At 47.6% G+C, this 24305-nt stretch overlaps 2 protein-coding genes across 4 annotated transcripts in view; one reads left to right on the top strand and one right to left on the bottom strand.

Moving 5' to 3' along the window:
• LOC141982739 (uncharacterized) overlaps window positions 1-4437 on the top strand; it is a 93269-nt gene extending 88832 nt beyond the window's left edge. Inside the window, exons 3-4 of the mRNA XM_074945073.1 lie at window positions 2001-2604; window positions 3194-4437. Of these exons, the coding sequence (XP_074801174.1) occupies window positions 2001-2604; window positions 3194-3345 (756 nt within the window). The 3' untranslated portion in view covers window positions 3346-4437. The remainder of the gene's footprint in view (window positions 1-2000; window positions 2605-3193) is intronic.
• SRD5A1 (steroid 5 alpha-reductase 1) overlaps window positions 3696-24305 on the bottom strand; it is a 62253-nt gene continuing 41643 nt past the window's right edge. For 2 of the 3 annotated variants that reach the window (XM_074945075.1, XM_074945074.1), the window contains one exon: window positions 10479-11880. In XM_074945075.1, coding sequence (XP_074801176.1) covers window positions 11814-11880 — 67 coding nt within the window. In that variant the 3' untranslated portion in view covers window positions 10479-11813. Of the gene's footprint in view, window positions 5354-6516; window positions 6701-10478; window positions 11881-24305 lie in introns of those variants that run through there. The other variant, XR_012638206.1, reaches the window with a different exon arrangement.

Raw genomic sequence — 24305 nt, forward strand, 5'->3', positions numbered from 1 at the left:
GAATTAGATGACCTTTTCTGGGGCTTCTGTCTCCCTTAGATGAAACATACTGTGTCTGGGAGGACAGAAAGGTTGTCTGTGACGGTGATCAGAATATTGCTGTGGGGGCTTATACTGATCCTTCTTAGAGGTTGGAGGATAAATTCTCAGAGAGCTGTTTGTGAATCTTTAAAAGAGTGAAACACCTCATCTCTCTAGTTTGAAAATAAAAACTGTCCATTAAAAGATAGATCATCTATAGATTATTGGATATCTGATGCTATTCTAGAATTAAATAACCATGGTGCACTCCTTATGATGATTGCAGAGGCCATTGCTCTAGAGGTCTCATTAACTGCCATGACAACTAAGGAGTTTGGTTCAAATAGAAAAACTCAAACTCTGGGAAGGGACACTGTACTTTTTTTCCATTTGCTTCGCTGTTAGGGCTAGCGATGCCAGTGTGTGCCTGTAGTGGGGTGGTTACTTGCTATGGCCCTGAAAGGGCTGAGGCCAGCCCTGGGAGAGGGCTGGGGCTGTAGGAAAAGCCCAGACTGATTAAGGGAGCAGCTGCAGCTGTGGCCAGCTCAATCAGGCCCAGCTGGCTCCTATAAGAGGCCGTGAGCCAGAAGCCCACTCACTCTCCCTCTGCCTGTAGAGGGAGAAGGGCCTGGCTGCAAGGTGCCGAGCAGGACACCCAGATTGGAGCAGGGCTGGGGAAGGGCCAGAGGCACTGTTCCCTCTAAGCTGTGTGTGCGCACGCAAATCCTAAACCCCGTGCACACGGCGAAACACTGTGTGCACAAAAATTTGCACAGAAGCACAAAAATTTGCACAGAAGAATTTTTTGCGCACACAGCCTGTCAAAATTTAGAGGGAACACTGGCCAGAGAAGCTGGGAGCTCCAGCCTGGAAAGCCTCAGGCTGCAGGCCTGACTACAGGCCGAATAGGTGCAGGGTTGCATAGGGGCAGTGCATGGGTAGGTGGAGGCAGCAAGTCCAAAACCCCCTTGCCTCTGATGAGTGGTGTATACATTGCAGTCTGTTCCCAATACAAGGAGCTAAGAGGGGACTGGCAGTAGCCCAGACTGAAGCGAGGTGGGGTTAGAATGTGTGGGTTCCCCTGGGTGGGGAGACCCAGAACCTGAGAGTGTGGGGGTACTTCTGGGGGGGGCAGCACCCCAGAGAAAGGGGCACCAGGTCCTGGGAGGGTCACGGGGGGCCGGCGGTAAGGCGGATCACCAGCCTGCAGGGGCGCTCCGGTGGCTGGACGAGCTAATTCCTGACGACTACCAGCTGGAGGGGTGAGCTTGAACCTTTACAGTGCCACATAGATTTGGCCAGCTGTAATAGGGCATCATTAAGAGGGAAGGCAACCCTTCTGGGGCTGAAGTCTGGCCATCAATTTGTACCAGCTCAGCTTGAATACTCAGAGTTGCAACCATTCTCCTGAGCAATTCCTGGTAGGACATGAACTGAAACTGAAGAAGCTGAAGTCAGGACCACTGAATAGTACAAGGATGGTGATGACTGGGCTGCTGGAGCTTGTTAGGATATAGATACTGAGGCCTGTCTGTAAAGGCCTATACTCTAAGAATTTAGGTGTATTCTTATCATTTAGCTAGTTATAGAGGTATAAAAGAAAGAATCAAAATCACTATCTGCTAGTGTAAGGGTCTTCTCTTAGCCCTGGTCTACACTAGGACTTTAGGTCGAATTTAGCAGCGTTAAATCGATGTAAACCTGCACCCGTCCACACGATGAAGCCCTTTAGTTCGACTTAAAGGGGTCTTAAAATCGATTTCCATACTCCACCCCTGACAAGTGGATTAGCACTTAAATCGGCCTTGCCGGGTCGAATTTGGGGTACTGTGGACACAATTAGATGGTATTGGCCTCCGGGAGCTATCCCAGAGTGCTCCGTTGTGACCGCTCTGGACAGCACTCTCAACTCAGATGCACTGGCCAGGTAGACAGGAAAAGAACTGCAAACTTTTGAATCTCATTTCCTGTTTGGCCAGCGTGGCAAGCTGCAGGTGACCATGCAGAGCTCATCAGCAGAGATGACCATGATGGAGTCCCAGAATCGCAAAAGAGCTCCAGCATGGGCTGAACGGGAGGTACGGGATCTGATCGCTGTATGGGGAGAGGAATCCGTGCTATCAGAACTCCGTTCCAGTTTTCAAAACGCCAAAACCTTTGTCAAAATCTCCCAGGGCATGAAGGACAGAGGCCATAACAGGGATCCGAAGCAGTGCCGCATGAAATTTAAGGAGCTGAGGCAAGCCTACCAGAAAACCAGAGGGGCGAACAGCCGCTCCGGATCAGAGCCCAAAACATGCCGCTTCTATGATGAGCTGCATGCCATTTTAGGGGGTTCAGCCACCACTACCCCAGCCGTGTTGTTTGACTCCTTCAATGGAGATGGAGGCAACACGGAAGCAGGTTTTGGGGATGAACAAGATGATGATGATGATGAGGTTGTAGATAGCTCACAGCAAGCAAGCGGAGAAACCGGTTTTCCCGACAGCCAGGAACAGTTTCTCACCCTGGACCTGGAGCCAGTACCCCCCGAATCCACCCAAGGCTGCCTCCTGGACCCGGCAGGCGGAGAAGGGACTTCCGGTGAGTGTACCTTTTAAAATACTATACATGGTTTAAAAGCAAGCATGTGAAAGGATTACTTTGCCCTGGCATTCGCGGCTCTCCTGGATGTACTCCCAAAGCCTTTGCAAAAGGTTTCTGGGGAGGGCAGCCTTATTCCATCCACCATGGTAGGACACTTTACCACTCCAGGCCAGTAACACGTACTCGGGAATCATTGTACAACAAAGCATTGCAGTGTATGTTTGCTGGCGTTCAAACAACATCCGTTCTTTACCTCTCTGTGTTATCCTCAAGAGAGTGAGATATCATTCATGGTCTCCTGGTTGAAATAGGGTGCTTTTCTTCAGGGGATATTCAGAGGAGCCCGTTCCTGCTGAGCTGTTTGCCTGCGGCTGAACAGAAATGTTCCCCGCTGTTAGCCACTGGGAGGGGGGAGGGTTGAGGGGGTAGCCACGCGGTGGGGGGAGGCAAAATGCGACCTTGGAACGAAAGCACATGTGCTATGTATGTAATGTTAACAGCAAGGTTTACCCTGAAAGACTGTAGCCACTGTTTTATAAAATGTGTCTTTTTAAATACCGCTGTCCCTTTTTTTTTCCTCCACCAGCTGCATGTGTTTCAATGATCACGGGATCTTCTCCTTCCCAGAGGTTAGTGAAGATTAGAAAGAAAAAAAACGCACTCGTGATGAAATGTTCTCTGAGCTCATGCTGTCCTCCCACACTGACAGAGCACAGACGAATGCGTGGAGGCAAATAATGTCAGAGTGCAGGAAAGCACAAAATAACCGGGAGGAGAGGTGGCGGGCTGAAGAGAGTAAGTGGCGGGCTGAAGACAGGGCTGAAGCTCAAATGTGGCGGCAGTGTGATGAGAGGAGGCAGGATTCAATGCTGAGGCTGCTGGAGGACCAAACCAGTATGCTCCAGTGTATGGTTGAGCTGCAGCAAAGGCAGCTGGAGCACAGACTGCCGCTACAGCCCCTGTGTAACCAACCGCCCTCCTCCCCAAGTTCCATAGCCTCCACACCCAGACGCCCAAGAACGCGGTGGGGGGGCCACTGGCCAACCAGCCACTCCATCACAGAGGATTGCCCCCAAAAAAGAAGGCTGGCATTCAATAAGTTTTAAAGTTGTAAACTTTTAAAGTGCTGTGTGGCATTTTCCTTCCCTCCTCCACCACCCCTCCTGGGCTACCTTGGTAGTCATCCCCCTATTTGTGTGATGAATGAATAAAGAATGCATGAATGTGAAGCAACAATGACTTTATTGCCTCTGCAAGCAATGAATAAAGGGAGGAGGGGAGGGTGGTTAGCTTGCAGGGAAGTAGAGTGAACCAAGGTGCAGGGGGTTTCATCAAGGAGAAACAAAGAGAACTTTCACACCGTAGCCTGGCCAGTCATGAAACTGGTTTTCAAAGCTTCTCTGATGCGTGCCGCGCCCTCCTGTGCTCTTTTAACCGCCCTGGTGTCTGGCTGCGCGTAACCAGCAGCCAGGCGATTTGCCTCAACCTCCCACCCCGCCATAAACGTCTCCCCCTTACTCTCACAGATATTGTGGAGCACACAGCAAGCAGTAATAACAGTGGGAATACTGGTTTCGCTGAAATCTAACTGAGTCAGTAAACTGCACAAACATCCAAATGCACATTCTACCACCATTCTGCACTTGCTCAGCCTGTAGTTGAACAGCTCCTGACTACTGTCCAGGCTGCCTGTGTACGGCTTCATGAGCCATGGCATTAAGGGGTAGGCTGGGTCCCCAAGGATACATATAGGCATTTCAACGTCCCCAACAGTTATTTTCTGGTCTGGGAATAAAGTCCCTTCCTGCAGCTTTTGAAACAGACCAGAGTTCCTGAAGATGTGAGCTTCATGTACCTTTCCCAGCCATCCCACGTTGATGTTCGTGAAACGTCCCTTGTGATCCACCAGGGCTTGCAGCACTATTCAAAAGTACCCCTTGCGGTTTATGTACTCGCCAGCTTGGTGCTCCGGTGCCAAGAGAGGGATATGGGTTCCGTCTATGGCCCCACCACAGTTAGGGAATCCCATTGCAGCAAAGCCATCCACTATGACCTGCACATTTCCCAGGGTCACTACCCTTGATATCAGCAGATTTTTGATTGTGTGGGCTACTTGCATCACAGCAGCCCCCACAGTAGATTTGCCCACTCCAAATTGATTCCCAACTGACCGGTAGCTGTCTGGCGTTGCAAGCTTCCACAGGGCTATCGCCACTCGCTTCTCAACTGTGAGGGCTGCTCTCATCTTGGTATTCATGCGATTCAGGGCAGGGGAAAGCAAGTCACAAAGTTCCATGAAAGTGCCCTTACACATGCGAAAGTTTTGCAGCCACTGGGAATCGTCCCAGACCTGCAACACTATGCGGTCCCACCAGTCTGCGCTTGTTTCCCGAGCCCAGAATCGGCGTTCCACAGCATGAACCTGCCCCATTAGCACCATGATGCATGCATTTGCAGGGCCCGTGCTTTCAGAGAAATCTGTGTCCATGTCCTGATCACTCACGTGACCACGCTGACGTCGCCTCCTCGCCCGGTATCGCTCTGTCAGGTTCTGGTGCTGCATATACTGCTGGATAATGCGTGTGGTGTTTAATGTGCTCCTAATTGCCAAAGTGAGCTGAGCGGCCTCCATGCTTGCCTTGGTATGGCGTCCGCACAGAAAAAAGTCGCGGAACGATTGTCTGCCGTTGCTCTGATGGAGGGAGGGGCGACTGACGACGCGGCTTACAGGGTTGGCTTCAGGGAGCTAAAATCAACAAAGGGGGTGGCTTTACATCAAGGAGTATTTCAGGCAGGACTTCACGGAGGGTTCCAATAAGAAATGGTGCACCTAAGTAATTGTTCTTATTGGAACAAGCAGGTTGGTCTGGCCTCTGATTGATACATGGCTAGATTTACCTCGCTGTACCTTCTCTGTGAGTGACTGCAGTGTGACCTAGAGGAATGAGTCCCCTAGACGGGGGAAGGGGGGGGAAGCAATGAGTACAAAACAAATCTGGTCTATTTCTTGTTTTGATCCACTCCATCTATCTTTTACATCTTTGGCTGGCAGCAGACGGTGCAGAAGGACTGCATGCCATCCACATCTCATGGCTGCTCGGCAGAAGATGGTGCAATACGACTGCTAGCCATCCTCATCTCTTGCCTGCCCGGCAGAAGATGGTGCAATATAACTGCTATCCGTCCTCATCTCTTGCCTGCCCGGCAGAAGATGGTGCAGTACGACTGCTAGCAATCCGTATTGCCTGCCTGCTCACCATAAGACGGTTCAATAGGACTGACTGCAGGACTAAAGAGAATGACCTGGTCAAGTCACTCCAGATTTAGTCCCTGCGCCCATGTCTGCCCAGGCGCTCCCAGCCGACGCGGCCAGGAGCACCTCGGACATGACGATGACGGCTACCAGTCATATTGCACCGTCTGCTGCCAGAAGGCAATGGGTTGCTGCTACTGTGTAGCAATGCAGTACCGCGTCTGCCAGAACCCAGGAGACATAGGGTGACGGTTACCTGAGCGGGCTCCATGCTTGCCGTGGTATGGCGTCTGCACAGGTAACTCAGGAAAAAAGGCGCGAAACGATTGTCTGCCCTTGCTTTCACGGAGGGAGGGAGGGAACGGGGGCCTGACGATATGTACCCAGAACCACCCGCGACAATGTTTTAGCCCCATCAGGCATTGGGATCTCAACCCAGAATTCCAATGGGCAGCAGAGACTGCGGGAACTGTGGGATAGCTACCCACAGTGCAACACTCCGGAAGTCGACGCTTGCCTCGGTACTGTGGAAGCACTCCGCCGAGTTAATGCACTTAGAGCATTTTCTGTGGGGACACACACACTCGAATATATAAAACCGATTTCTAAAAAACCGACTTCTATAAATTCGACCTTATTCCGTAGTGTAGACATACCCTTACTGTGACAGTCTGAGGCCCTGTTGTTAGGCTAAGGCCTTTGGCTAAGCAGCAGAGGCAGCCATAAGCTGGGAAGCGACCGGTCACATCCTCACATTCCAAAGTATTCACGCTGAAATAAGGCAATCTGGGGCTGTTAGAAAGGTGATCTGATCTATCACCTCCCGAGAAAGAGAAGAGCCTAGAGGATGTAAAAGGAAGTTTAGTTTGATAAGTGAGTTCTTACCGAACAGAAAACTATCAATAGACACAGCTGGGAAACCCTTATGTCTTTATAGATGTAGTTGTGAAATCCTCACTTCTGTATTGTTTTGTCATTGTAGTTCCCACTTTGCCATTGTTTATTTACATGGTCTCTGTTTGGTTCTGTGATTGTTTCTGTCTGCTGTATAATTAATTTTGCTGGGTGTAAACTAATTAATGTGGTGGGATATAATTGGTTAAATAATCATGTTACAATATGTTAGGATTGGTTAGTTAAATTTCAGTAAAATGATAGGTTGAGGTATAACTAAGGAGAACTCAAGTTTTACTATATAGTCTGCAGTCAATCAGGAAGTAAAGGGGGGGGGAATGGGGATGGGGAATTGGAATCATGTTTTGCTAAGGGGGGGAATGGGAACAGGGACACAGGTAAGGCTCTGTGGTGTCAGAGCTGGGAAAGGGGACACTAAGTAAGGAAACTGGAATCGTGCTTGCTGGAAGTTCACCTCAATAAACATCGAATTGTTTGCACCTTTGGACTTCGGGTATTGTTGGTCTCTGTTCATGCGAGAAGGACCAGGGAAGTAAGTGGGTGAAGGAAGAAGCCCCCTAACAGAACTGAAGGTACTTTATGAGGTACATGCTGGTTCTCAGGGAAACTGTTAGCCACAGAGAATAACCCAGAAGAAATGTAATCCTGAGCTTCCACAATAGGCTGGACTGTGGCTTGGGCCATCTCCAGATAAGGGGATCTTACATCTAACTTATGTGGCAATCTGGCAGAGAGGTATCCCAGGGGGCCACTACAACACAAGGCACACCTAATAGGCCAATGTTTCACAGGCCAGGCAGGTCTGTCCCTACTACAGGAATGGCTCTGCTCTTGGTATCAACACTTACTTCCTGCGTGTTTGGATGATGTATGTGATCTCTTTAGCTGAGGTGGGGCAGGAAAAGAGCTGGGGGACTCTGACCCAGAGTGAGAAGAGCTGTTTGAATAATCAATAGGGATGGGTGGTGGGGGTCACCCAACCTGGTGGCATCACTGGAAAACCTGAGTTGTTCACTCTCCAATATGGAAAAGTTAACATTGGTAATGTGGTTGGCATTGTATTTGGTCCTGAGAGGAAACTGCAGGAGGTAGATGGTCTTATAATTGGGTCCAGTACAAAAGATAGGCCCTTTTTTGGTGTTGAGGGGTCAGGATTTGGTCCCCAATCAGAGGAAGTTACCAGTACCGAGAACTCTGGTAGCAAGGTTGATGTTGTAGGTGGTGCCAAGGGCAGGGGGTGTCTTGGTATTGACCTAGCCTGCATAAGCACCATTTGCAGAACCTGTCTCTTCATCAGTACCTGAACTGAAGGCAATCTCTATCCCAGAGATGAAGAGCATAGAGTTTGGGGTACCATCCCTGCACTGACATCCGAAGGTAGTGGGCATAATGGTACAGATAGACAAAGGAAGCCTGACGATGCTGGAGTTTCCACAGGTACTGGACTCGATGGCCACCCTGTAGATCAGAGGTGGGCAAACTACGGCCCGCGGGACACATCTGGCCCGCGGGCCCATCCTGCCCGGCCCCTGAGGCTCATCCCTGGCCCCTCCCCTGCTGTCACCCCTCCCCCCATAGCCTCAGCACACCATGCCGCTGGCACAACACTCTGGGTGGCCGGGCAGCGCAGTTGCAGAGCTGCCGCCAGCCACCAGTGCTACGGGCGGTGCGGCTGTAGCGCCGCCAGCCACTGGTGCTCCAGGCAGCATGGTAAGGGGGCAGGGGGGATTGGATAGAGGGCAGGGGAGTTGGGGATGGGGTGGTCAGGGGTGTGGATAGGGGTCAGAGTGGGGAACAGGGGGGTTGTATGGGGCAGGTGTCCTGGGGGCACAGTCAGGAAGGAGAGGAGGGGATGGATGGGGTGGCAGGAGGCAGTCAGGGGCAGGGGTTCTGGGGGTGGTCAGGGGACAGGGAGAAGGGGTGGTTGGATGGGGTAGGGGTCCAGGGGGGCAAGTCAGGAATGAGACGGGGGGGTTGCAAGGGGAGTCAGGGGTGGGGTAGGAGAACTGGGGAGGGGGGCATCAGGGGACGGGGGGGTTGGATGGGGCAGGAGTTCCGAGGGCAAGAAGCAGGGGTGGGGGTGGGAGTTAGATAGGAGACACAGGCTCCCCTAACCAGCCCTCCATACAATTCTGGAAGCCCAATGTGGCCCTCAGGCCAAAAAGTTTGCCAGCCCCTGCTGTAGACTGTTCCAGAGTCAACAGTACAGCACCAGGATCCTCCCGTCTCGGTACTGGGGAGACAACAGTTGGCACCTCTAGGTACCAGAGTTTTGCTGACAGTGATCCCCTGCTCTAGATGAAAAGGAGGATTAATCCTTCCTTGATTTCTGGTAGCGTCAGTCCATTTTATGCATCCTCATTTGAGGGACATGCAGGAATGATGAACAATCCCTTTCCAGCCTCTATGACTGATCAGACTGTTGGGACTGGCCCCAACTCCTGCAGAGGTAGAGGATCCTCCTGAAAACAATGTCTAGAGAGAGTTAATTGAGCGGTTGGAAGGAGGAGCCCAGTGCTGAGGCAGTCTCACAGCCTGTTCTAGCAGGTGTTGCTTTAAAAGATGGTCTCTTGCAATCTGTTCCTTATAGGAACAACAGCTATTGCACTTTGCCTTTATGTGCCCCTTGCCAAGGAACACCAAGAAGCGCATGTGTGGGTTAGTGTTAGGAACAGAGACCTCACATGACCGGCAATGCTTGAAGTCCACTGAATGGTGCATAACATTCAGGGCCACACACCAAAAACTAAATATACAACTAAATACACTAATAAACTAAAAAAACAACACAGAGTTCTTGTGGCACCTTAGAGACTAACAAATTTATTTGGGCATAAGCTTTCGTGGGCTAGAACCCACTTCATACACCACATCTGATGAAGTGGGTTCTAGCCCATGAAAGCTTATGCCCAAATAAATTTGTTAGTTTCTAAGGTGCCACAAGGACTCCTCATTGTTTTTGCTGATACAGACTAACACGGCTACCACACTGAAACTAATTAACTCGAACTATTGGTGATAACTGCAAGTAACTATTTACACTACTGGAGACTGAGTCACAAACTGTGATGCAGAAGGGAAATTGAATTGGAGCTCCCTCTGTTGGATTCTCCTCACAAGTTACAGGTGGTAGGAAGGAACTGAGTGGAGTCAGGGTGCTGGCACCCTTATGTAGCCTCAGGAAGGGCCATGAGAAGGTACAGCTGTGGCAAAAAAGTCTCCAGCTTGCAGTGTGCAAGACGCCAACACACCAGTGTGGAATACACATCTGCACACACTCTAAGAAGAACCAGTGGTATCATACTTTCTGATCACTTTGCACTCCCAGTTAAATACACAGAAGTCATATGAGGCATTGGTGGTGGTAGCGGCCAATCCAAGGACAAAGGGTGGAATATTTTGTACCTTGGGGAAGTTTTGACCTAAGCTGGTAAAGATAAGCTTAGGAGGTTTTTCATGCAGGTCCCCACATCTGTACCCTAGCGTTCAGAGTGGGGAAGGAACCTTGACAGCTTTGTTTGTCTTCAAAGCAGCACTTAAGATCTAAAAAGTGTCCAGGCATACTGAGAATATTTAAAAGGTAACCTCCCAAGGAAACAAAAACAACCCTCCTCCCCTACCTCACCCAAAAAAGAGAAACTGGGCTTGTGTCTTTCCTTAGGATTTAAATAAAGGAAAACAAAATTGTTAAAACACTTTCTGCTTGTTTTTTACATTAAAGATTCAGGACTTATTCCTACTTCTCCAGTTACCATAGTCTTTTACAGTAGATATCACAAGAGAAAGGAGACTGAAAGCTGAGCAATTGGGAAGAGAAGGGATTTTTAAATCACTATTTAAAACTCCATTTACTTTTAGTCTCTATTTAAAACCCAGCAATTAAGTCTCTGTTTAAGATTCAACAGCCCCACTCTTTCAGTTAAGGTACTGGAACTCTCATGAGTGTTTACTGTGAGCTCACAGAAGTCCTTTCGCAAATCTAGGAAAGGAGAACAGACTTGACATTATTAAGGTAAAAACAAGTATTCAAAAATCCAGTTCTCTTTGGAAAACAGATGTCATCCATGCACTTATCACAAAGAAGTAAAAACATTTTTGAAAAATTCTCTATAGTTCTCTTAGGAGGTGAAGTTTGTTATTTTAGGCAAGCCAGAAAACAGTGCTACCTAAAACTGCTAAAAGTGTCAAAGACCCTAAACCAGAAATAGATACGAAATGGAAACTGCAAAAGTCATTAGAAGACTAGTAAGCAATTAAGGCAAATCATTTACCAGTAACACTAACATTCTTGTATGAAAAATAAAAAGTGGAACAAAGAGTACAACGGAAAAAATAAGGAAAGCAGAACATGTCATGGAAGTGGGTGAGAAGACAGCCCCTGAAAAGTACCTGAGAGAGTTATCAATCTGGAGGAAGACATAAATCTTAACCCATTATTTGCCAAAGTTACTGCTACTGTCATAAGTAGTGCATGTAGTGTTAACAGTGTTCTATTGTATGTGCCTGCACAGATGTGTGGGGCTGAGGGTACCTCTCACCACTACTCCTTGCTCAGTGGCTAGGTATAATACTGAGTACAAAGACTACATTTAGTGACACTGCTAGCACTAGATTATCCATGGGGGGTAAGGCAAGTCAATCCAGTGTGTGTGTGGGGGTAGATAGTGCACAAGCACCCACTGCTATGGTGCAATATATGAAATCTTGGAGGTATTGTGCCTGGCTGAGGCAGAAACAGCAACAGGTAGAGGCAGGATAAGAAGCAGTACAGGCACCACTGAAGTTCCAATGATGAAGATATGATCTTACTAAGGCATTTATTACACTGTGCTCCAGATAGGAACAGGATGGCTGATTCTTCTGTCACTATGACCTTATCCATCAGTTGTATTTTATATGTTAGGAAACGAATATAAGTGGCACTGAAAATGTTCAAAGAAAACCTTTAGGCTAACTTGTTGGGAGTTGTTTGTGAACTGAATATTTTCAGAAGAGCAGCCACCATCATTCAAAGTCAGCCAACTCCATGACGCACACCTCAGAACACAAATGGAATCACAATCTTCCTGGACTTTGGGTAGTCTTCAAATTTCTCAAGATACCATCTGAAAAAACAAAGCACTTGAACTAGTATTCATCTTCAAAATACTACAAAAGAGATTAAATTATTGTAGGAAATGGACAGAGAAACATTTATAGTAATATAAGTAGATTAATCTACAAAGGAACATCACCAAGCCTCACTTCATGTGCAGAACTCCTATTTTAAAATTATCACACCCATCCTCATGAGATCAGAGTGCTGACTATAAAAATGAATTAAAACCTATTGTTGCCAACAATGGTGAAATCAAATTAATGAGAGTGGTGTGTGTGGAGCCAGTGTTGGACTAGACTGATGACTGATATCTTTCTAATATGGGAAATGTAAGAAAGAGTGACTCCACAGCAGACCCCAGAATTTGGCCTGATCATTAGAAAGAAATATGTTTCTCAGGTACCCTACTGAGCCTGTGTTGACTGAAATTGCCTGTCAGTTTTACAAGGTCAGTGTTAATTTTAGAAACACATTCAGAGACAAAGAGTTTGTTCTAAAAGTAACAAGATAACAGCTGACCTTTATGGCTGGTACAACTTTGTTTTCCTGAACTCTGGAGTAAGATTTGTGAAATCTCCCCACTCTTGCATGCTTATCTTGTTCGTTTCCTTTTTGATATAACAAGTGGGATGAATAGACTTATTGAAGTCTGCCATGTCCCACTGATTTTAGAGCAGTTATGTTAAAGGATGGGTAGGTGATAAAATACAGATGTGACAGGATATACATTGGAGTGTGAGTATAGTTGTATGTAGGATTGAATGAGGAATGAAAGATTAAAGGTTCAGGTGCCAGCCTTAAAATAAGACCGTTTGGCTGAAGAATGCAGTGGACGAGATAGCCCAATAACCCTGAGGGCATACTTGCCCCAAGGATAGGAGGGCCAAAGAACTGAACAACAAGATAACAACATACCATCATTTTGTCATTGCTGTGCCATCTGTGTGATTATCACTTCAAACATGAGAACAGCATGATGAAGCAAACCCTACATACCACACAACAAAAACACTAACCCAGGAACCAAATCCTGCAACAAACCCCGGTGCCAACTATGTCTGCATATCTATTCAAGGGACACCATCATAGGACCTAACCACATCAGCCACACCATCAAGGGCTCATTCACCTGCACATCTAACCAACGTGATATGTGCCAACAATGCCCCTCTGCCATGTACATTGGCCAAACCGGACAGTCTCTACGCCAGGGGTCGGCAACCTATGGAACACGTGCCAAAGGTGGCATATGAGCCAATTTTTAATGGCATGCTGCTGCCTCCCGGGTCCCAGCCACCGGCCCTGCTCAGCCCGCTGTTGAACCCAGGCCAGCAGCGGGCTGAGCGGGGCCGGCTGCCGGGAATCCGGCAGGCAGCAGCGTGCCATTAAAAATCCTGCCCGCCCTGGCCCACTCTTCTCCACCCCCCCGCGGGGGCAGAGTGAAGAAGTCTGGTCCTGCTGGCTGCTGCTGCAGGGCAGGCAAGCTCCCCCCTCCCCCGCTGTGCTGGATTCCTGCCTCTCCTCTCCCTCCCTGCCGCCGATCAGCTGATGGCCCTTGCCGGGGAGGGGGAGAAGTGGAGCCGCAGTGCGCTCGCTGCTCCGGGGAGGAGGCGGAGAAGAGGTGGGGACGGGGCCTTGGGGAAGCGGGGTGGAATCATGGCATATCCCCTCCAGCCCCCTGCCATGAGCCACTCTGGGCAGGGGGCTGGGAGCACCCCCAAGACCCTAGCCCACACCCCCAGCCCTCTGCCCTGACCCCTGCACCCCCCTCACCCACACCCAGCCCTCTGCCCTGACCATTGCACCCCCCACACACTCCAGCCGCCTGCCCTGACCCCTGAACCCCCCATAACCCCAGCCCTGACTCCAGCACCCCCCACACATACCCCCAGCCCTCTGCCCTGACTCCTGCACCCTCCTCACACACCCCCAACCCCCACGCCCTGACTCTTGCACCCCCCACATTCCCACCTGCACCCCTTGCACCAAATGGGAGCTGCCGAGGTAAGCACTCCACACCCAAACCTCCTGCCCCAACCCTGAGCCCCCTCCCTCATTCTAGCTCCTGGCCAGACTCTACACGCCAACCCCCAGCCTGCTCCTTCACCCCCAGCCCTGTGCTCAGTGCACTGCCACCCTCAGCTCAGTACAGAAAGAGAGGAAGAGAATGGGCTAGAACCAGGGAGAAGGTAGGTACCCACTTTATGTGGGCAGGGCCGGGATCCCAGACCAGCAGCGGGCTGAGCGGGGCCGGCAGCCAGGACCCTGGCTGGCAGGAGCTGGCGGACAGAACCCCAAACCGGCAGTGGGCTGAGTGGCAGTGGGCTGAGCCAATCAGCCCACTGCTGGTCTGGGGTCCCGGCCGCCGGCCCCGCTCAGTCTGCTGCCAGTCTGGGGTTCTGGCTGCCGGCCCCTTGCCAGCCAGGGTCGCGGCTGCAGGCCCTGCTCAGCCTGCTGCTGGCCTAGGTGAACGGAACCACAGGCTGGCAGCGGGCCGGCGGCATAAGATCAGCATTTTAATTTAATTTTAAATGAAGCTTCTTAAACATGTTGAAAACCTTGTTTACTTTACATACGACAATAGTTTAGTTATATAATGTATAGACTTAGAGAGAGAGACCTTCTAAAAATGTTAAAATGCAATACTGGCACGCGAAACCTTAAATTAAAGTGAATAAATGAAGACTCGGCACACCACTTCTGAAAAGTTGCCAACCCCTGCTCTACACAAAAGAATAAATGGACACAAATCTGACATCAGGAATTATAATATTCAAAAACCAGTAGGAGAATACTTCAGTCTCCCTGGTCACTCAATATCAGACATAAAAGTGGTAGTTCTTCAACAAAAAAACTTCAAAAACAGACTCCAACAAGAAACTGCAGAACTGGAACTAATTTGCAAACTGGACGCCATCAAATTAGGCCTGAATAGAGACTGGGAGTGCATGGGTCACTACAGAAACTAAATCAATTTGTTAGTCTCTAACGTGCCACAAGTACTCCTTGTTGTTTTAAAAAAAATCTAATTTCCCCTTGCTAAATACTCACACCTTCCTGTCAACTGTCTGAAATGGGCCAACTTGTTTACACTGGCCTCATTAACACAACAAAAGTGACTTCCACTCCTTCTTGTCAACTGGTTGAGAATTGCCTACTTCCAACTTAAACTGAATTGTCTCGTTAGCACTGACCCCCCCCCCCCCCCCCCCCACTTGGTAAGGCAACTCCCATCTTTTCATATGCTGTGTATTTATACCTCCCTACTGTATGTTCCACTCCATGCATCTAATTAACTGGGTTTTAGCCCACAAAAGCTTATGCCCAAATAAATTTGTTAGTCTCTAAGGTACCACAAGGACTCCTCATTGTTTTTACTGATACAGACTAACATGGCTACCACTCGGAAACCTGTCACCTATAAACTTGTATGAGGATAAATCCCTATAAAAACAGACCCTGAGGACTTTGGGTCTGATTCTTCAAACCAACCTCCAAGAGCATCGGATGCGCATCCGACAAGGCCCTGCTCCACCCTCGTGTCCAGGCCACTTGGCCAGTGACTTGGCACAAGCAACTCCTAGGCTGGTAACTATAACAACCTTGCAGAACTTGTGGGTGTATGTGTGTGTGTGAGTGAATGAGATGTTATAGCTATAATTGATTGCTTACTCTGATTCTTTCTGTATTCACAATAAACACGGTGTATTGTCTTATCCCCTGTAATAAGATCCTGCTGGTTTTTATTTTCTTGTTGTAACATTTTGGTGGAGAACTGCGAAAGGGGGAATACTGGCATATGTCCTGGTTATTGTGAAAACTGATGTGCACACCACCAGCTCTACTGAGCTCGGCATTTCTAAGTTGGTTAACCAGCCTTCTGGCCTCCAGGAGGCAGAGGTGAAATATACAGACCTCGTATTATTAAGCTACGATCTCAGAATTTAGGCAGTGTCACTCGCTGATCTGTCAGGGATGACGAGGGCTCAGAAGCCAGGCTCTGTCACTCGCTGAACTGTTAGGTGTGACAGGATTTTAGAATCCAGGCTGTCACTCGCTGAACTGTCAGGTGTGATGGGAAAGTTTGAAGAAGCTTTTAAAAATGTTCAAGAAAAGGCAGGGTAAGCTCTCGCCTGAAGGGGAAATAGAACTGGAGGTAGCCCCAACCTCACCTTTTGTTAAGGAAATCACTCCTTTTAAACAAATCCTTCAAAAATTTGGGCACAGTCCTTGGACTGAACAAGCCCTAGCTGATGTCTGCACTATTTCGGACCTAGAGGGTAGATTGGCTCAGTATATCCACATATACAAACCTTCTAGTGCTGCCAAAAGAGATGCAGCAGCGATTTGGTTGTTGTAGGAGGCACGTAATGATTCTTCCTTCCGGTTGGCTTCATGTAAAGAGGAAAAGGCATCTTTATAGGAAAAGCTAAACCAAACAAAAAAGGGAGCAGACAATTGGAAGGTGCTGGCTACAAATACACAGAGTCAGCTGGAAAAATAGTGAAAGAGGCACTCCAGGAATGCAGAGAGAGAGAGAGATATTCCTGGCAGACCAAACTGAAGCCTCTGAGAAAATTGAGAAAGAGAATCATGTGCTCCAAGGCATGGTAAAGAAATTAACCTTGGAGCAGGGCAGAACACCTGCAAAACATTGTCATTGTGATTCACTAATTAAAGAGTCTAAGACAAGCTGGGCTTTGCCATTCGGCAGGTGGCAGCCATTAGAGCGGGTGAAGAGGGAGAAGGTCGCATGTGCAGCACCCCCAACTATGAAGAAAGCACCTCAAGGGGTGATTATGATAGGGAGTGGACTGGGGCTGACTGGGAAAACACTTCCCTCTAGGAGCCCAACCCAGTTGCAGTCGTAACTTGAATCTCCACCACTGTCCCCCAGACAAATGGGGGGACTACCACTGTCATGACAGCCCCTATGTCTACTGCCGATCTGCAAGCAGTAGGAAAAGCTTTGGGATCCCTCACACGAGAGAATTATTCCATGGGGGTTGCAAAATCATTACAGGTCTCCTTAAGAGAACACCTGTCGATAGAAGAAGTCAAGAGGCTGATGCTGACTTGCGCCAACTCCAGCATTTTTGGGAATTGTGGAGTGGGCCACTGGGACCATTGTAGCCTCAGTAATACACATTTGCAGTACTGGGACAATTACTGGGACGGTGGCAGATGGTAGCAGCTGCTCTGAATGCTGCCCAGGAGCCCAATGAAGAGCCTGAAATGTATTTAACTCATCAGGGGTTGCTACAGGCAGTAGTGGGGCAGGTTCAAGCAGGTCCACATCAGACGGTGGACACCCTGCCATACTCAGTTGACTCCCTTAGGGATTGTGCTGCTTCTATGCTACCTGAATACTCTGCTAGGTTTGGTACATGGGCAATGGGAGAGCCCGGAAACCTTGTTTTGAGGGACAAAGTCCAACAGATCAGGATCAAATGGGCCCAAAAAGGGATCGGGCCCCTTACATTGCAGCCTTGGAGCCGGTCACGTATGGAGAAAAACAATCAAGTGAGTCCGGTAAGCCCGACTATGACATGCGCCGGTTGGCATGGAAACTCTTGATGCAGTTGAGAGGAAGTAGAGAGAAATTAGATAGGGCCCCTACCCAGGATATCGTAAAAGAGGTTTTCAGGTTACAGATGCAGCAGAGGAACGTAGCCGTTGTAGCTGCCCTAAGCGCACCTCCCCGGATCTGCCCCCACCCCCACCTATAGAAGTAGATTACTTTTAGAGGGGCCCACTGGATGTAGAATCTCCACCTAATGTAAGAGCACAACAGTGGAGATTCATAGGAAAACTGACCTGGAATCCAGGAGGAAGACCACATATATACGTCCAGCAGGGTAACCAAAGCTCCTACATTGGCCCTAATTGACACTGGAGCAGCAGTGTCCCTTGTTAAAGCAACCCCTCGAGCCAGCACTAAGGGAAAAACTGTTGTCCCACAATCTTTTCAAGGGAAGTCCAGTACCGGGCAGGAATGGATACAAATCCCATTCTCGGTACAAGGTTTTCCCTTCTCGATACAATGCTACAATATGACTGGAGATTTGATTCAGACTAAGTATATGACCAATGATGTGATTTTGGGTATGGACTGGTTATTTAAAAATATTATAATTGATCTACCCTGAAGTGCCCTATTGGCCGACGGAGGACCATGGCAATATTGTAACTAGGAGGAAAGAAAGACCCATCGCAGCGCTCACTGCAGAGCAGATGGAAGAGTGACGTTTGAAGTTCCCTACCGTCTGGACCCCCCCAAAAAACAGACTGTGGTAAAATTAATGCTTGTGTTAAAACTGTAGGTGAACTGGTGCTGCCACAAAAGCAATACCGGTACCCCAAGGAAGCTGAAGCACAGCTGGTCCATATCATCGAGGATCTGGAAAAACAGGGGGTTGTCAGAAAAACAAATTCCCCTTTCAACTCACCTGTGTGACCGGTCATGAAAGCAGACAGACAGTCATAGCGCTTGACTACTGATTATAGGAGAATCAACAAGGGAAGCATGCCCATGGCCCCTATTTTGTCAAATATGACACAACTCATACAGAGGGTTCAAGCCAGACCCAGGTACTTTTCGGTCATTGATCTAGGTAACTATTTCTTTGCCATACCCCTACATCTGGACTCGCAGGACCAGTTTGCCTTCACCATAAAGGACCAACAGTTTACGTTCCAGCATTTACCACAAGGATTCCAGGACTCCCCAGCTATCACACACAGACATGTGGGGGATATGCTGGATCGACTAAAACTGCAGGCTCGACCATTTGTGTTCTCCTGTGTGGACGGCATTCTGGTTTTGGGGGAAACTGAGGCACAGGTACAAAAGCTCACCGAAGATGTCCTTGCCCTGATCCAAGAGACCAGATTCAAGGTAAGCCTGGAGAAGGAACAGCTTGTGCAACCCCAGGTTGTTTATTTGGGAATGGTAATTGGCCAAGAAGGAAGGCAGGTGGACCAAAGAAAAGTAAGGGCCCTACTTGAGATGCCAACTCCCACTGACATGCACTCCCTAAGAGTCTTGTTTGGAGGATTCAATTTCTTGCGGTCTCAAATTTACAACTATGCTGAAATTACACTCCCTTTATGGAAGCTGCTAAAGAAAAAGGCACATTGGGAGTGGGGCCCAGAGCAAGATGCTGCTTTTTAAGCACACCAAAACGGAAGGCTCTGACCGCCCCTGCCCTGCGTTTCTCCGATGAATCCAAGTTGTTTGTCATCCAGCTAGCAGCCAATAAAGTGGCCATGGCAGCAACACTGTTACAAGAGAATGAAGCACATAAGCTGTTTCCAGTGGCATACGAGTCTAAGAAGTTGAAGGGAGCAAAGTTAAATTTTGACCCCTGTGAGCGAGAATGCCTGGCAGCTGTGTGGGCGGTGCAGTCCTTTGAGCCGCTTACCGGCAGCACACCGATTATGATCTAGAATACCCACACTCCTTTAAAATACATCTTGTCTGGAAAACTAATGGGAGGCAACGTGTCTAATACCAGAATGGCACAATGGACTCTGACCCTAGTAAATAGGGGAGTCACTGCTGAGACTGTGTCTAAGCCTGACCTGATGACACATACTCTCACTGAGAAAGGAATCAAGCACAAATGTCCGAAGATTACATTGGAGAAAAGAAATGCTCGAGTACAGGCACCCCCAGTTAAAGAATTGAACACAGTGGGCCAGAAAAAACACATCTGGTTCACAGACAGCAGCTCAGTGGCAATACAGGGTAAGAAAAGGATTAGATACGCTACCATAAATTTAGAAGAAAAAGTGATCAAAGGATAGCTGGATCACGGCTCAGCACAACATATCAAACTGCATGCTGTGTATCAAGTTTTAAAGCAGTATGAGAATTCCCCTAGAACTGTGTACATTTATGCTGACAGTAATTACTGTGTGAGTGGGGCACAACACTGAATGTTTGACTGGCAAAGGAATGATTGGAAATCTGCAGATGGAAAAGAGAGAGCATATGTCAAGGAGTGAAAATGGATTTACAATTGGGTTACCACCCACCCTGATCAATTAAAAATCAGACATGTAAAAGCTCACCGAAGGGCTCCAAAATGGAGACCATTTGGAATAACCGTGCTGATGCAATAGCCAGAGACTACGAAGTAGTGTTGGTAACCAGAAGACAGGAACAGAAGGCTAAGGAATCTGTCCGTATCCCCGGGAAAACTGAAAGACAAGAGTTAGTGAACATAGCTCACCGGTTTATGCATGAAGGAATAGAGGGGACACTGAGAAGGTTAAAGCAAGTAGAAGAATGAAAGTGCATGAGAGCTGATGTGGAGACATGGGTCAAAAATTGTGTACAATGTGCCAGGGACAGAGCCCAACCCCCACACCTGCCTCAGATGCTCCAGCAGTGGCGACTGGGACCATGGCATAGGATCCAAATCAATTTAATTAATAGTTGCCTAGACGCAAGAAAGGATTCCGGTATTTCCTGGTAATCACAGATTCATTTTCAGGATGGGTTGAAGCCTTCCCCACGAGGAACAATAGTGCTCGGACGGCTGCCAAAAAGTTGTTTTCAGAAGTGGTATGCCGGTATGGAACGCCCGAGGTCATCGTCTCCAGTAACGGAGGGTCATTTGCTGGGGAGGTATTCACCTCTATGCTCAGTGCTCTGGGAATTACCCACAAATTCCATGTACCCTACAGGCCTCAATCCTCTGGCCAAATGGAAAGGATGAATTGCACTGTTAAGGAGGCATTGAAAAAAGTTGTAGATAACACTGGCAGAGACTGGTCTGAGAAGCTGCCGCTTATTCTGGCTGCCATTCGTAGCAGTAATAGGCTGAGAACTAAAATCCAGCCATACCAAATTCTCTTTGGGCAAGCTATGAGATTGGTCATTGACCCAGAACAAGCTGTGGAACCAACAGGAGACAACCCAGCTGGGACTCACGAGCATTGGCAGTGGCTGAAGCAGCTGCAGGAGGATAAAACCACCCTACAATACAGGGTAAATCAAGCTATTGAGCTGATGAACAAGAGAATGGACCAGCAAAAAGCTGGAGATTCTCAGCTATGGGAAGCAGGAGATCAGGTGATGTATTTGAAATTGGGCAAAAGGGATCACACACTGGAGTCAAAATGGACGGGTCCCTACTCCATAGTTGATCGCCTCAGCCCTCTCATTTATCGTATTGATAAGGATGGTAAATTGAAATGGATTCACATTTCACAAATTAAATTGTTTGCTTGAATTAATACTGTCACAATTATGCTTTTAAGCACAATGCCCCGATGCTGACTCGATACCAGGATCTGTGGACGTGGTGTGTTTTTATTGTTATTTTAACAGGACTACTGGGCATTGGATTGTGCTGCTGTTACTCTCCCTGCTGTGGGTGCATGTTCTCCAGCCAGTCTGGACTGCATATTCGTTTCTTCAGGAGAACAGTGAAAAATAACACCGAAGAAGAGCCAAAGAACGCCCCAGCCAGCCTGGGGAATGAAACCACAGTTGGTGCGATGGTCCCTGATTTGGATTAATTTGCTCATTTGTGCAGTCACAGCAGAGGAAACCCATGAGCAGTGGTACAACAACACCCATGTTCCAGAACCCCTGGGAGAAGGTTGAACGATCCTAGCTGTTACACTAATAGGAAATAGCTCAAGATCAGAAAACACCCCATGGATCCCTGCTCATGACCTGGACATCCAGATCAGGTGACTTGAATGTAAGTGCAATGTGAGTACTGTGTTTACCAATAACCACACTTATTATTTGCCACAGCCAGAAAAGTCCTAGCTTACTGTGGGCACTGATCCGACCAAGTTTTCCGTCAATCTTGGTATTGAGTGGCAGGAACTCATCAATTACTTACTAAAAGGTAAAGAAGTAACACAGTTCTTAGAACAGACAAAAGGCAATACAGGAAACTGAACTATCAATATTATACATGCAAACGGGGATATGCTACGAATTGCCAATGCACAAAGACAGATAACGGCTTATTGCTATGACATATTCTCTGGTTGGTCCCCAACAACTACTGGTGTAGTCTCTGTACTGTTATACCCGGGACTAATTATTTTGGTTTTGAGTTGTATTTGTTTAATTGGAATGTGTGGAATGTGCTGGTGGATAAAAAGAATGTATGCAAAGCTAGACCTACAGGCCCAAATTGCCTCCCAGTAGTTTCTATTAAACAGATTAAAAAGAAAGTGACACTGGCAATTAATAGTCTTAGTGTCAAGAGGGGGATTATGTTGGACTAGATTGATGACTGATATCTTTCTAATATGGGAAATGTAAGAAAGAGTGACTCCACAGCAGACCCCAGAATTTGGCCTGATCATTAGAAAGAAATATGTTTCTCAGGTACCCTACTGAGCCTGTGTTGACTGAAATTGCCTGTCAGTTTTACAAGGTCAGTGTTAATTGCAGAGACAAAGCGTTTGTTCTAAAAGTAACAAGATAACAGCTGACCTTTATGGCTGGTACAACTTTGTTTTCCTGAACTCTGGAGTAAGATTTGTGAAATCTCCCCACTCTTGCATGCTTATCTTGATCGTTTCCTTTTTGATATAACAAGTGGGATGAATAGACTTATTGAAGTCTGCCATGTCCCACTGATTTTAGAGCGGTTATGTTAAAGGATGGGTAGGTGATAAAATACAGATGTGACAGGATATACATTGGAGTGTGAGTATAGTTGTACGTAGGATTGAATGAGGAATGAAAGATTAAAGGTTCAGGTGCCAGCCTTAAAATAAGACCGTTTGGCTGAAGAATGCAGTGGACGAGATAGCCCGACAACCCTGAGGGCATACTTGCCCCAAGGACAGGAGGGCTGAAGAACAAGATAACAACATACCATCATTTTGTCATTGCTGTGCCATCTACGTGATTATCACTTCAAACATGAGAACAGCATGATGAAGCAAACCCTACACACCACACAACAAAAACACTAACCCAGGAACCAAATCCTGCAACAAACCCCCGTGCCAACTATGTCTGCATATCTATTCAAGGGACACCATCATAGGACCTAACCACATCAGCCACACCATCAGGGGCTCATTCACCTGCACATCTAACCAACGTGATATATGCCATCATGTGCCAGCAATGCCCCTCTGCCATGTACATTGGCCAAACCGGACAGTCTCTACGCAAAAGAATAAATGGACACAAATTTGACATCAGGAATTATAACATTCAAAAACCAGTAGGAGAACAGTTCAATCTCCCTGGTCACTCAGTAACAGACTTAAAAGTGGCAGTTCTTCAACAAAAAAACTTCAAAAACAGTCTCCATCGAGAAACTGCAGAACTGGAACTAATTTGCAAACTGGACACCATCAAATTAGGCCTGAATAGAGACTGGGAGTGCATGGGTCACCTCAGAAACTAAATCAATTTGTTAGTCTCTAACGTGCCACAAGGACTCCTCATTGTTTTTGCTGATACAGACTAACATGGCTACCACTCGGAAACCTGTCACCTATAAACTTGTATGAGGATAAATCCCTATAAAAACAGACCCTGAGGACTTTGGGTCTGATTCTTCAAACCAACCTCCAAGAGCATCGGATGCGCATCCGACAAGGCCCTGCTCCACCCTCGTGTCCAGGCCACTTGGCCAGTGACTTGGCACAAGCAACTCCTAGGCTGGTAACTATAACAGCCTTGCAGAACTTGTGGGTGTATGTGTGTGTGTGTGAGTGAATGAGATGTTATAGCTATAATTGATTGCTTACTCTGATTCTTTCTGTATTCACAATAAACACGGTGTATTGCCTTATCCCCTTTAATAAGATCCTGCTGGTTTTTATTTTCTTGGTATAACACGAGGGCAAGTGGGTGGCCCAACATCATACAAAGTAGATAATGTACCACAGAAAGTGCACAGATTCCATTACAAGATGGATACATTGGGATGATGAAAGTGAAGTGGGTGGATTTTAGAGCAGCTGCAAGAAACGGCATGAGGAAGGACTGACAGGTTGGAACAATAGTACCTTCCTCTAGGTAAGGATCTATATCAACTCTCATCAGAATTTAGATATACCAATTCAGACTGCTGGTGAGAAAGAAAACAAATCATGAGGCTTAATCATCTCCAAACCTGGAAAAAGACCCAGGCTTATTTTGGTAGTATTGTAAAAGATTTGTCAGCTTTCAAGCTACTACACCCTCAAAAGGGACGCCATCAACTTCAAAACAACACCATTTTAAAAAATGAGTTAAGTGTTTTGAGGTACTACACCTGTTCCTGGGTTCTTGTTTTACAAACGTATTTTCCTGTTTTAAAAATATTTTTCTGCCCTTTCTTGCTGTGTGAATTGGGATCTGACTCTCACATCCTGGTGAAATGGGATCTGACTTGTGTTCATATTACCAGATCCAATGGCAGGATCAGGGTCTAAGTAACTATTAAGGGG

The sequence above is a fragment of the Natator depressus genome, chromosome 2 (assembly GCF_965152275.1).
Source record: "Natator depressus isolate rNatDep1 chromosome 2, rNatDep2.hap1, whole genome shotgun sequence".
Taxonomy (NCBI): Eukaryota; Metazoa; Chordata; order Testudines; family Cheloniidae; genus Natator; species Natator depressus.